Here is a 14,350-nt window from a genome sequence, read left to right on the forward strand (position 1 = left end):
AGGTGAGTGGATTGCCTGAGCCCATGGGTTCGAGACCCGCCTGGGCAACTTGGCGAGATCTCATCTCTACAATAAATCAAAAATCAGCCAGGCGTGGTAGCACACACCTGTAGTTCCAGCTACTCGGAAGGCTGAGGCGGAAGGATTGCTGGAGCCCAGCAGGTCGAGGCTGCAGTGACTGGGAGCAGCCACTGCACTCCAGTCTGGGCAACAGAGTGAGACTCCAACTCAAAAAAGAACAGAAAAGAGACTTGAAACTCAACACTGTTTTTACATAAAGTATTTTGAGAATGAAGTCAGCTTTGGTTCTAAAATTTTCTTTCAGGTATGATCCCAAAACAGACATGTGGACTGCAGTAGCATCTATGAGCATCAGCAGAGATGCAGTGGGGGTCTGTTTACTTGGCGATAAATTATATGCTGTTGGGGGGTATGATGGACAGATGTACCTTAATACAGTGGAGGCTTATGATCCCCAGACAAATGAGTGGACCCAGGTATGACATTTCATTTTTCGTTATTACACCAACTCTGTTTTTATTAAAATCTTTTAGTAAAACAGATCCTCTCAATCTTGTCCAGTTCTGAAATATATAGCATAAATATGATAAAGTCACCTCTTGATTAAATGTGAGAAAAACAAGAAGCAATGTTTAATTTTACAAAATGATGAAAAATCTAAAATTGCCTTTAAAAGCCAGGCTTGGTGGCTCAGCCTGTAATCCCACGCCTTGGGAGACTGAGGTGAGTGGATTGCCTGAACTCGTGGGTTCGAGACCTGTCCGGGCAACTTGGCGAGATTTCATCTCTACAATAAATCAAAAATTAGCCAAGTGTGGTATTGCGCGCCTGTAGTTCCAGCTACTTGGAAGGCTGAGGCAGAAGGATCGCCAGAGCCCAGCAGGTCGAGGCTGCGGTGGCCAAGCGCAGCCACTGCACTCCAGTCTGGGCAACAGAGTGAGACTCCAACTCAAAAATAAAAAAAAAATAAAAAAATAAAATAGCCTTTAAAGTGTAAATTAATACTCAGAAATTATTTTATTGATCTGCTACCATTTGCTTGATGAAATGTTCTAGCATGCTTAGAGCTGACAAGACCACAGGAGTGACATAGGGAAGGGAGGGGAGATTGTAGAAAACAGAAACAAGGAGAGTAGTCAGAAGAATATGAATAACTTGTCCATATGTGAGCAGTACTGTTTAAATACTCAAGCCACTGATGTTTGAGAGCAGATTAAATTTCTGATCATAATATCAAGATGGCAACCCTAAATTGATTAACAAGTAAGAAACTTGACCTGGCAAGCTTATTAACAGAAAGAACTCCAGCCATGTCTACTTATGGGAGGGCCTAGTCCTTCTAAGAATTACTTTTTGAGATCTTTGCTTCCATCATCACCAAGAACAGAATCTGAAATTTTGTACTTAAAACATTCAGTTCAGGAATTGTTACATAAAAGACACTCAATAAATGTTTAACTGACCCGAGGTTTTCTTACATACTAAGAGCAGTGGTTAAGTATTGTCCAGAAAACAAAGCTTACGAGAAGCAGCACTGTCACAGAACTTAACTTCTTGGGTGGGTAAGATCCACGTGTGTGAGAGGAGAAGCTACGAGACAGGGCAGTTGGTAATCAGTGTCCCATGGTATAGGCAGTGAGTAGTGTAGCAAATCAAAGAGAAAAAGCAGTTGTGGGAGGACTTCAGTGAGAAAGAAGTAGGTTTAAGGTAAGCCTTAATAAAGTGATCCAATTCAAATAGTCTGGAAAGAAAGAAGGAATTGTGTGAGAAAATGTGAAAGAAATGTTACTGAAGCAGAAATGCAAGCCATCTTGCACAAGTAAGACTGGCTGTAGGAGCCAGGCTTGAGAAGAGTAGTTTTTGTTGGACAGGAAGGTGGGGGGGGCGGGGTCAGAAGGGAGATCTCTGAAGGCCAAGCTAAAGAGTTTGGTAATGAGAAGCCACCAGAGACTTTCAACTAAGAGAGTGATGCAGTTGGGATCGGGGTAAGTTGGGTTAGGGGCAGGGAAGTGAAATCTGAATAAAAGGAAAACATTTAGGAGATTGCTCCAGCTCCAAGGCTAGAAGTATTAAGTATAGATGAATTCGAGAGATAATTCTAATGCCTGTCAATCTTTCTCCCTTTTATTTCTTATTTTTTTATTTATTTTTAAGACAAGGTCTTACACTGATGCTCATGCTGGAGTACAGTGACACTATCATAGCTCACTGTGGCCTCAACCTTCTGGGCTCAACTGATCCTGCCACAGGCATGTGCCACTGCACCCAGATGATTTTGTAAACGTAGTGTTTCACTATGTTGCCCAGGCTGGTCTCAAACTCCTGGTCTTAAGCAATCCTCCCATTTCAACCTCCCAAAGTGACCTTTCTTTATATATGCATGCTTATTGGGTTGGATTGGGAGGTATGGCTTCTGGAGAAAATAGCAAAGAAAGAATTAGAGAGAAGCGGGAACTTCAACATTATAAGGAAGAACAAAGATGATTTGTCATTCATAGTGTCATCGATCCCTCTGAGAATATGATAGAAGCAGAGACCAGCATACAATTTAAAAGGTAAAGAGAAGATACCAGGCCCGGTGGTACACACCTGTAACCCCAGCACTCTGGGAGGCTGGGGCAAAGGGTCCTTTGAGGCTAGGAGTTTGAGACCAGCCTGGCCAACATAGCAAAACCTCATCGCTACAAAAAATAAAAATAAAAAAGATAAAAGAATAAAGCATGGGAGCTAGAGTAGCATGCAGTTTTTAAGTGATGAGGAGAGAAAGTTAACATTGGTCGGGCACATCTTATGTTCCAGACTCTATTCTAAGCACTTTACACTAACAAATGTATTTAATCTTCCCAGTCACTCTGTAGAGTAAGTACTGTTATTTCCCCCATGGCACAAGATGAAGAATCTGAGACATGAAGAGGTTAAATAACTAACCCAAGACCACACAGCAAATATAAATGGTGGAGTTAGAATTTGAACCAGAGGTTTTTTTCACAATAGAGGTGACAGCGAGAGGGTAGAGAGATTCCCAATGCTAGAAAGAAAAAGCAAACTGAAGGACCTTCCTGAGAAAAGGATAGGATATAGAATTAAGAGCAAAGACTGGTCATCCACAGACAGAAAGAAAGATCTCCTTCAAGACTTGAGGAAAAGATGAGAATGTGAGTATAGACAGGTTAGGGAGGTTTTAAGTGGAGAGAAGAATAGGAAAAAAGGGCTTAGAGTGTGTGACTTTGACCTTATTCCTTAAGCAAGCGAGATCATGTAGTGGAGGGAAGAAAGGATAAGATTGAGGGATTGTGTTACAGCTGTGGGATTTCACCAGAAGTTACATGATTACCTAGTATCAACTTCCCGCTATGGCAAAAGTAGTTGTGAATGACAACCAAGGAACCCAAAAAGGGAGGGGAGAAATTTTTTTTCTGAGATGTATTTGATTTAAGCCTGAAGACCAGTTATAAGAAACTCTGTTAACCAGTATTTGAAACTTATAGATCATTAATACTTATGCTGAATCACTCTGTATCAAAAATAATCTATAATCACATAGCTATTTTGTTTTCATTGCCACTTGTGGTACTATTTTAAAGCCCTAAAAATGTGAACTTATAAACACGGTACCTGAAAAATGGACAAGAGGACATTTCCATAGGTACTGAAATGAGATCACAGAGTCTTAAGCCACCACTGCCCCTTTCACTACCAGCCTTGACCCAAAGCAGGAAATGACTGCATTGTATTTCATACATTCTCTAAGCTACACTCTCCAGCTGGTTGTCATGCCAATGTCATCTATTCACAATGTAGAGACTTAATGTCTTGGATGATTTGAAAAAAGCTTCTAATTACAAACTGATATTTTGATTTAAATAATGTTGAGGTTACTTCTACAATACTTAAATAGATATGACTTTAGAATACGTTATTTGATTGTTCAAGGAAATGCACAGTGATCAAAACAACTGATTCAGGTGGAGAACAAATGAGAATTCTCTTAAGATTAAAGTCTGCTCTGTTCTTAAAAATCTGTTCATTGGGGAGGAGATGAAGTCAAGCTAATTAGGAAGCCATTTTGGCATTGTGGATTTGACAGGAATATCTTAGTACATACCCCAACATGCACAAGGACGAAGCAGACTTTCTTGGTCCTTTGTATTAGTAACTGCCCCCCATGCTAACATTTTAACTCTCTTGGGTCAAATGTATACATTGTTATTGGGTTCAGAGTAGTTCTTCAAAAACTATTTCTGGCCACATTTTTATTTCCGTATGAATTGCCCAGTGTCTAGAGTCCTTTAAAAGAAAAAAGACAATATGTGAAAGATTTTAGAATTGTTCCTATCCGCAAGCGAAGATCACATCCCTTCCACAACAACCCTCCCCACACTTCTATCTCACTGTCAAAGAGGTCATGAAGTGGACGTATTTCCATTCCTAGGGAGTTGGATGGGTACTATCTATTAATTATTTTCTCTGCTAAAAAGCAGTGGAACAGATCTAGTATCGTCAGCCATGCACGTGGAAGGCAGTCAGTAAGTGGAATCAGCAGATCCCTAGGCCTTCAGGGTGTTTTGTGTACTGTCTTTGAGAAAGTATGACTATTAGAGGATCTCTCTAGATGACATTTGATATTTTCTCCATGTTGGTCAGAAAGGTAAGTGTTCAGCACTGCTTCATATACATATTGTGCATCATTTGGGCCAACATAGTGTTTCATGTAGTCTAATTCTTGAGCTGTTTTTTAAAAAATCACCTCTAAGAAGGGTGAATGCTACATAATTATAATATACCCAAAACAATTTGGTCTTTGAAACTTTGACATGAGGAGGAATCTTACAGAGCAAACCAGGGCAGCAGCCCTTTGCCAACAAGACAGACTGTTTCAGTATTTCACCAACTGACATAATATTGTCAATATATTACCTACAAATCCAATATTTCTGTTTTTGTTTTTGTTTTAGGTTGCTCCACTGTGCCTAGGAAGAGCTGGGGCTTGTGTTGTAACTGTAAAATTATAATTTAGTGCTTTGTTTTCTAAGTGAAGATATCCCCTTCCTTTATTAATTTAGTACACTTGTTCTACTATCAATAGATACATTTTTAGTTAATGTGTGATGCTACATTCCTGGGCACAAAGTGCCTGATCTCAAAGTGAGGATGTTAAATCAAGGGAGGAAGGAGTGGATGGACCAGAATTAAGTACTTTCATTTCTTAGTAAATTAAAGCTACAGCTGGTGGTTGTGACCATATGTCCCTGATGTAAGATGTGAGGACAAATGCACTGCCTAGAAACATGACCTGGTGCTCATGGGGGTTTCATTTGTTCATAGTCAAGCACATTTTACTCATGTTCCCCAGATTCATTTTATTACAGTGCAAACACACCAGACAAAACTTCTAAAATGTTGATTTGTAAGTTTGTTATAAATGAATTGCACTAATTTTTGTTTGTTTACTTTCTGTTTAACCACAACCACTATTTTAATGACACACTAAAGAATATACTATTTAGTTTTTTTCAGAGACAGCTGCAATATGTATACTTTGGTTGTGGATTTTGTTTCTAATATTGGCTTAGTCCAATGAATAAAGAAAAATTTTAAAGAGTTAAAATAGTAATAACCCAATAAAAACTTGATATAACCATTGGGATCTATTTGAATATTCATTCCATTACAGTTAGATCCACCAAGAACTACATGCTATGATATTCTTAACTTGAAACATGGTGTTTTGCATTAAATTTAAGATATGAAAATTTGTATGGAGATGTTATGTACCCTATAATGTTCTTTCACCTGATTAGCATGTAATCATATGTATTTGTTTTCTGAACTAAAAGATACTTTGCTTTTATCTTTTGATATTGACAAAGCTATTTGGATATTATGTTCTCAAGTCTGTATCTCCTCCCCTGCCTTGTTTCTATGTGTTGCCATAGTTTGTATTCCATTGTGCTTCTTTGTAATAAGTTTTTGGGGGAAATGGGTTTATTGAATGTTTGGAAAATAAGTTTAAAGTGTTTGTTACTCAAAGTTTTGTAAATTTATAAACTCTTAAGTATGTATGTGAATGTTAATACTCTCAGTGAATTGTTGTTTGCAAAAATGCACTGGGCAGTAACATTTTTGATAAATTCTACAAAATACAAGTAATTAACTCATATCTTGATATAAGATTAGTATGAATTCCCATCTTTTAAAATGCAGTATTGTAGTTAATGTGTTATTATATTTTATATCAGAGTAACCTTTAGTTACTTTCTTTAGAAATTGAAACAAAACTTTTTTTAATGAACTGATTTTGAATGCCCGTGAAATGTTTCTATCTTGGAACCCAAGAAAGTGAGTACTTCTCACTTTCATTTGTTTTGGGAATCCAAAACAAATCCTGCCATCGTTTTACTGGTATGTTACTAAGAAAATAATAGATGATAGTGATTTGTCATACATAAGTATTTCATATATTCATTATATAATGGATGTGAATTCAGTTATTTGCCTGACAAGGAGAGATCAGCTGTGGAATGTATTTAGGGGAAGAGAGGAAAAGGTAAAAGAAAACAAAAATTTCCAAAGTGGGAACATCAATACAATGTTACCTCCCTATGGAGACTGAGACCTGTGATCTCCTTGGAACACTTAGCTGTTTATTAATTATGCACTCTGCTTCCCTGTGGTCCATGGTGGAGACCACACTCGTGCTGAAGTAAAGGAGTTGGCTCCTCTCTCCAAGGATTTGTTTTCTTTTATGAGATTTTCTATTCTGATAAAGGGCCTCTCAAATGCAGTTTTGTAGGCAATAACACCTCTCCTGGATTTTTTTTTCACATGATAGGGCATTTGCCAAGATTTTTATTCCTCTCCTAGTCCAGGGTCTTATAAATCAAGACAAAACTATGTCTGTTGTTTGTATCCACCATCCAAAATTGCTGCCTTGGCTTTTGCTATTAGCATATCCATTGGGATGTCTAGATACTCTTGTTTTATCCCCAGTTGATGATTACCTATGGAAAAATAATATTTACTAATAATTATTCATTGCTTATTGTAAACTAGGAACCAAGATTTTTTTGTATGCGTCAGTGCACTTACTCCTCACAACAACCTTATGAGGTAGGGTCTAGTCTCATTTTTTATAGTTAAGGAAACAGGCACAGAGACATTAACCCTAGGATTATATATAGCAAATAAGTGACAAAGCAGGGATTCAGATGCAGCCTGGCTAAGTTAGGAGCCTTCACTCTTGTCATTCCTGCCTCTAGGTAGAAAAAGAGAGTGGTTTCATTTTGTGTGAGGAATGATTTAATACAAAGAGAAATGAAAAGGGTTTATGTTCTTTTATAATAAAATGTATACTGGTCACACCCAATCAGAACATTTTAGTTCCATAGTATTTGAAGGAAATTTTTGTTTAAATCTCTTAAGGAATTTTATATACATTTTGCTTTAGAAAGTAGATGCAATAAAACACGACATTTCAAGTTTTATAAATATTAAATGAATTGCTTGGTATTTGGTGTAGCTAAACTATAAACAAATTTATTCATATAAAATAAGTATTATTGCCAACAAATTAAATAACCTAGATGAAATGGACAAATTCCTAGAAATACACAAAATTGACTCAAGAAGAAATATTAAAAATCTGAACAGATCTATAACAAGTAAAGAGAATGAGTCAATAATCAAAAAACTTCTCAACAAAGAAAGTCCAGGACTCAGTGGGTTTACTGATGAACTCTACAAGAAAAAAATCAACACCAATTTTTCTCAAAAGTCTTCCCAGAAATAGAAGATAACACTCTATAATTCATTATATAAGACCAGTATTACCTTAATACCAAAGTCATGCAAAGACATGAAAAGAAAACTGCAAACCAACATTCCTTATGAATATAGATGCAAAAACTCAAAATATTAGCAGACCAAATCCAGCAGTATGTTAAAAGAATTATACACCATGACCAAGTGAACTTTATCACAGAAATACAGAGATAGTCCTACATATAAACATCAACCAATGTAATACACCAAATTAAGAGAATGAAGGAGAAAAAAACAGCATGATCATGTCAACTGATAAGAGAAAGCATTTCACAAAAATCCAATTTCTTTTCATGATAAAACACTCATCATACTAGGAAAAGAAGTAAACTTTCTTAACCTGATAAAATGCATTCATGAAAACCCACAGCTAGTGACATACTCAGTGGTGCAACTTGGAAAATTTTCCCCTAAGGTCAGGAAAATGCATGCTTTCCCTACTGCTACTCAAATTGTACTAGAAGTTCTAACCAGAGTTAGGCAAGAAAAAAAGTAAAATAGTCTCTATTTGCAGACAATATGATCATATATATTTAAAAATCCTATTATAACTGATTTTTTAAAATTAAGCAATGTTACAAGATCAACACAAAAATCAGTTGTACTTCTGTAGACTAACAAAAATCTTAGAAGGAAATTGAAATAACTATTTCATTTATAATAACAACAGAGAATAAAATACTAAGGAATAATTTTTTTTGTTGCTTTTTCTGAGTTGGGATCTCACTCTGCTGCCCAGGTTGGAGTGCGGTGTCATGGATCACTGCTCGCTGCTGCTTTAATTTCCTGAGCTCAGGTTTCCTTCTGACTTAACCTCCCATGTAGCTGAAATTACAGCTGTGCACCTCCATGCCCAGCTAATCTTGATTGTTTTTTGTAGAGATGAGGTCTTTGCTATGTTGCCTAAGCTAGTCTTGAACTCCTGGACTCAAGTGATCCTCCTATCTCGGCTTCCCAAAGTGTTGTGATTACAGGAGTGAGCCACCATGCCTGCTAAGGAATAAATGTAACTAAGAAGCTCCAAGACTTGTACACTGAAAAGTACAAAATACTGCTGAAAGAAATTAAAGAAGACCTAAATAAATGGAAGACATCCTGTGTTCACAGGTTGGAAGACTTAATGTTGTTAATATGGCATTACTACCAAAATTAGTCTATAGATTCCCAGTGGCCTTTTTGCAGAAATGGGAGTGCTGATCCTAAAATTTACATAGGATTGTAAGTTACCCAAAAGGACCAAAACAATTTTGAACAAGAATAAAATTGAAGGACTCACATCTTTTATTTCAATATTTACTGCAAAGCTACATTAATCAAAACAGCATGATGCTGGTATGAAAATAAACACATAGACCAATAGAATAGAGAGTCCAGAAATAAATCATGTCAGTATACTATGGTCAATAGATTTTCCTCAAGGGTGCCAAGATGATTCAATAAAGAAAGAATAGTCTCTTCAACAAATAGTGCTAAGACTACTGGATATTCACATGCAAAAGAATGGAGTTGGACGTTTACTTCCACATATATTAAGATTAATTCAAAATAGACCAAAGACTTAAATACAAGAGCTAAGACCATAAAACTCTGAGAAGAAGACATAGGCATAAATCTTTATGACCTGGCATAAGCAACAAAAACAACAAAAAGACAAATAGGATGTCATCAAAATTAAAAGCCTCAGGCATCACATTACCTGACTTTAAATTATACTAGAAGACCGTAGTAGACAAAGCAGCATGGTACTGATACAAGACACATAGACACATAGACCGAATTCTGGTATCGAATAGATAATCCAGAAGTTAACCCAAATACCTACAACTAAATGACCTTTGACAAAGCAGACAAAAACATTGTCTGCTTTGGGCACTCTAGTCAATGAATGGTGCTGGGAAAATTGGATAGCTACATGCAGAAAAATGAAACTTAATCCCTATCTCTCCCCATATACAAAAATTAACTCAAGATGAATTAAAGACTTAAATTCAGAACTGAAACCATAAAAATCCTAGAAGAAACCTAGGAAAAACTCTTCTGGACATTGCCCTAGGCAAAGAATTTACAGGTAAAACCCCAAAAGCAAATGCAACTAAAACAAAAATAAGTGAGACTTAAATAAAAAGCCTCTACACAGCAAAAGAAATAACAGAGCAAATTAGACAACCTACAGAATGGGAGAAGATATTCGCTAACTATACTTCTGACAAAGGACTAATATCCAGAATCTACGAAGTACTCAAATCAAGAAAAAAGCAAGTAGCCCTACTAAAAAGTCAGCAAACAACATGAATAGACATCTCTCAAAAGAAGATATCCAAATGACCAACAAACATGAAAAATGCTCATCACTCATCATCAGGGAAATGCAAATTAAAACCACAAAGAGATACCACCTGATACCAGTCAGAGTGACCATTATTAAAAAATCAAAAAACAATAGATGCTGGCACAGATGTGGAGAAAGGGGAACACACATACACTGGTGGTGGGAGTGTAAGTTAGTACAACCTCTGTGGAAAGCGGTGTGAAGATTACGCAGAGAACTAAAAGTAGGTCTACCATTTGATCCAGCAATACCACAACTAGGTATCGACCCTAAAGAGCAAAGGTTGTTATATTAAAAGGACACCTGCACCCTCATGTTCATTGCAGCACAATTTACATTTGCAAAGATGTGGAATCAACCTAAATGCCCATCAGCTGATCAGTAGATAATGAAAATGTGGTATATATGCACCATGGACTACTGCGCAGCCATAAACATGTCCTTTGCAGCAACATAGATGGAGCTGGAGATTATCCTAAGTGAACTGTCTCAGAAACAAAACTAAACATCTCTTGTTCTCATATGTGTTTCCAGTCATAAACATGGGAAGAATAGACACTGGGGACAGGACACCAATAAGGGGGGAGGGGAGAGGGAGGTTGGGGTTCAGAAACTATGGGGCACAATGTTCACTGGGGAACGGGCCACCCAATCCCACCACTTCACAATATGTCCATGTAACAAACACACATGTCTACCCTCAATCTAAAATAAAAATAATAAATTGCCATTGCTTTGCTAAGCTATGGTCTGGCCATGTGGCTCCTTGAGCTGTAGTCACCATGTTTCCTGACTTTGGCTCCCTCCCCTACCTTGGCAAGGTGACTATCTCTAATTTATTTTCTAGCCATTGCCTTGCTAAGCTATGGTCTGGCCTTGTGACTCTGAGCTATGACCACCATGTTTTCTTAGCTTTGGCCCCCTCCCCTACCTTGAAGAGGTGAATCTCCTATCCTCTCTCTTTAATTTACTCTCTAAATAAACCATTTCCCAATCTAAAATAACTACATTTTCCAATCTAAAAAATAAATAATAAAATCTCAGTACATCAAAGGACACTATGACGAAAGTGAAAAGACAGCCCACATGATGGGAGAAAATATTTGCAAATCATATATGTGGCAAGGAATGAGTATCCAGAATATATAAGAAACTCCTATGCTAAAAAAAAAAAAGACAACGCAATTTAAAAATGAGCAAAGGGCTTAATTAGACATTTCTCCAGTGAAGATATGCAAAGGTAGCCAACAGGCACATGAAAAGATACTCAACATCATTAGTCACTATGCAAATCAACACTGCAGTGAGATACCACTTCTCACCCACTGGAATGACTATAATATTAGAAGTGTTGGAGAGGATGTGGAGAAATTAAGCTTTCATTCATTGCTGGTGGAAATGTTAAATGGTGTAGCCACTGTGAAGAGAGTTTGGCAGTTCCTCAAGTTAATAGAATTTTCAGATTGTCCAGCAATTTCAGTCCTGGTAACATACCAAAAAGAACTGAAGATCCTTTTGTAGTTCATAGGCGTGATGAGTGGGTTTTCATGCACATGTGTGAGATGTGCCACCCTCAAACCTTGTTACGATATTGGCACATTACCCATCTGTCAATGAAAAATAACTGAAACCAGGTATTCTAACAAAACTTTCACACAAATATTCATCGCAGCACTGGTCACAATAACCAGAAAGTGGAAACAACCCAAGTACTTATGAAATAAATTGTGGTTATACCTACTGTATGATGGAAATAACCACAAAGAGAAATGAACTGATATGTGCTACAATGCAGATGAGCCTTGAACACATTTTGCTAAGTGAAAGACGCCGGCACAAAAGGTAATGTGTTGTTTGGTTCCATTTATTGAAATATCCAAAATAGACAAATTCATAGACAGAAAGCAGATAGGTTGTAGTCGGGGACTGAGAGGAAGGAGGCATGAGTGTGACTGCTTGATGAGTTTCCTTTAGCAACATAGATGGAGCTGAAGATTATCCTAAGTGAACTGTGATGAATGTGTCCTAAAACTAGTTATTGGTGATGGTTGCACAACATGGTGAAGGTACTAAATGTCACTGGTGCTCAATTGTGTGCCTATTATACCATACTTTTAAAAAAGTTTGATTAGACACATTACAAATTCTTATTTAAGTGTCATAAAAATAACATTCCATACACAACAACAAGATTAACACTGGATTGTTTTTCAGTATAATTTGCAAAAAATGAGTTTTTAAAAATCTGATCAAAAGGTTCTTGAAATCTTAATTCCAGTCTCAAAAGAGAGTGAGAAACGTTGACATATATAAGGGAGAAGTTCGATTAGGAGATCTCCCCCACTGTCTAGGACATGCTAGCCATCCCATAAGTGTTTGCTAAAGTTGAAATAGATATCTTTTCATAAACTCTGTAATATTTGGAATTGATAACTCAGAAACAAATATTCAATAAAATGATATTTAATTTTACTGTAACTAGATTATACATTTTCTTATAATATTTGTATTATACTTTATTTTTTAACAGAAGTTTGAAAAGTCAAATTAAAAATTAAAGTTACTTTTGGTATTTTCATCCTTCCAGGTCTTAGGTAACTTCTATAGATTTATAAGAATGCACCATCTCTTTTCTTCTGTCAGAGTCTCTGTCTTAAAGCCTGAGAAAGTGCCATGTTTATTTTGTCTCTTCTCCTGGGCCTGAACAACTGTGACATCTTGTAGACCTCTTGAAGAAGTGCACTGTTGATCGATGACGAGACTTTACTGGTACTCTTGTTTTTCCCTGGTCCTGGGTAATTATTTCCTTTGGGCTAATGAGGCATAGCCTGGGGAACAAACCCAGGAAAGCTTGGGAAACTAGTGCCCTGGATTTTGCCCAGGCTCTAGTTGGTTACATCTGGCCTTCTGTTGTGTATGGATAATAAGCAATTATATTTAATTGCTATATCTTAAAATTAGTTTTATATTGAATGATTCTATACATGCATATTAGGTTTGTGTCTAAAAATAAGTAATATAGTTTGGGCAGATGAATGATGACTCAGTGACCACTCACTTATGACTGAGTGATGACATTCTCAAGGTATTCAAGTTTCATAACTACATTGTGTTTAAAAACTTGTCAGATAGTTTTGTTTTGTTCTTTGAGTCAGAGTCTCACTCGGTCGCACAGGCTGGAATTCAGTGGCATGCTCATGGCTACTGCAGCCTTGACCTGCTGGACTCAGGCGATCCTTCAGCCTCAGCCTTCCAAGTAGCTGGGACTACAGGCACGCGCCACCATACCTGGCTACTTATGTGATGTATTGTAGAGATGAGATCTCGCCAAGTTGCCCAGGCTGATCTCAAACTCCTGGGCTCAGGCAATCCTCTCACCTCCACCTCCCAAAGTGCATTATAGGCATGAACCAGTACGCATGTCCTCAGATTGTTTAATATCTATTTTTTTCCTAAATAAATTATACTCAGAGGGTCTGTTGTCATTTTTCAAGATAGTACGAACATTCTACTTGAAATTAAGAACTCAACTACATTTTAAGATAATTTCCTTTAAAGTTATGCATGTTTACAAAGCTATAATAAATGATAAATGGGACAGTTCAAAAAAGATGTAGATCATAGCAAGACCTCGTCTCTATAAAAAATTTTTTTAAAATAAAAATTTCTTAAAAGATGTAGATTGAGTAAATTTGTGAAAGAGGTCCTTGCTTAGTGGTAGCTGGAGTAATGAGGTTGGGGGACACTGTCATTCAAAGAGCTGTCTCTATGCATGACAAAAATAGCTGTGCTGTGTGAGGGCTTCAGAGAAAGAAAATGCTGGCTAATAAGTTTGACAAAAGCTGACCTACTTATTTCTGATTCTGGATCAGAAACTCAGTAGCAAAGCAGCAGAGAAGGACTGGGGGAGTAGGTTAACCCAATAGAGAATTCCTCTAGCTCAGAAACTTCTTGATCAATAAGGCTTTGAGCAAAACAGTAGGGAGACTGAAATCTTATACAATAACAGATGGTAAATCACAAGTGAAAGAACATGTTAGTTCCTTAAGGGTACACACTGGGGGCATATTTTTGTATCCTATGTAGCACTTAGCATTTTATCTTGTGTTATACCTTTGTTATGGCCCGATGAATCAATTGGCTGCCATCTCTCATGGCCAAGCGGAGAGAGGCAGACGC

The 14,350-nt window shown here is 37.1% G+C and overlaps 1 protein-coding gene across 3 annotated transcripts in view; it reads left to right on the plus strand.

Moving 5' to 3' along the window:
* KLHL5 (kelch like family member 5) overlaps positions 1-14,350 on the plus strand; it is a 51,805-nt gene that overhangs the window by 33,866 nt on the left and 3,589 nt on the right. The window contains exons 9-10 of one of the 3 annotated variants that reach the window (XM_008055365.1): positions 326-497; positions 4,977-6,753. In XM_008055365.1, the coding sequence (XP_008053556.1) occupies positions 326-497; positions 4,977-5,033 (229 nt within the window). In that variant the 3' untranslated portion in view covers positions 5,034-6,753. Of the gene's footprint in view, positions 1-325; positions 498-4,976; positions 6,754-11,843; positions 11,916-14,350 lie in introns of those variants that run through there. The other 2 variants (XM_021711051.1, XM_008055366.1) reach the window with 2 other exon arrangements.

This window comes from Carlito syrichta, unplaced genomic scaffold (genome assembly GCF_000164805.1).
Source record: "Carlito syrichta isolate Samal-C Ts95f unplaced genomic scaffold, Tarsius_syrichta-2.0.1 Scaffold301835, whole genome shotgun sequence".
NCBI lineage: Eukaryota > Metazoa > Chordata > Mammalia > Primates > Tarsiidae > Carlito > Carlito syrichta.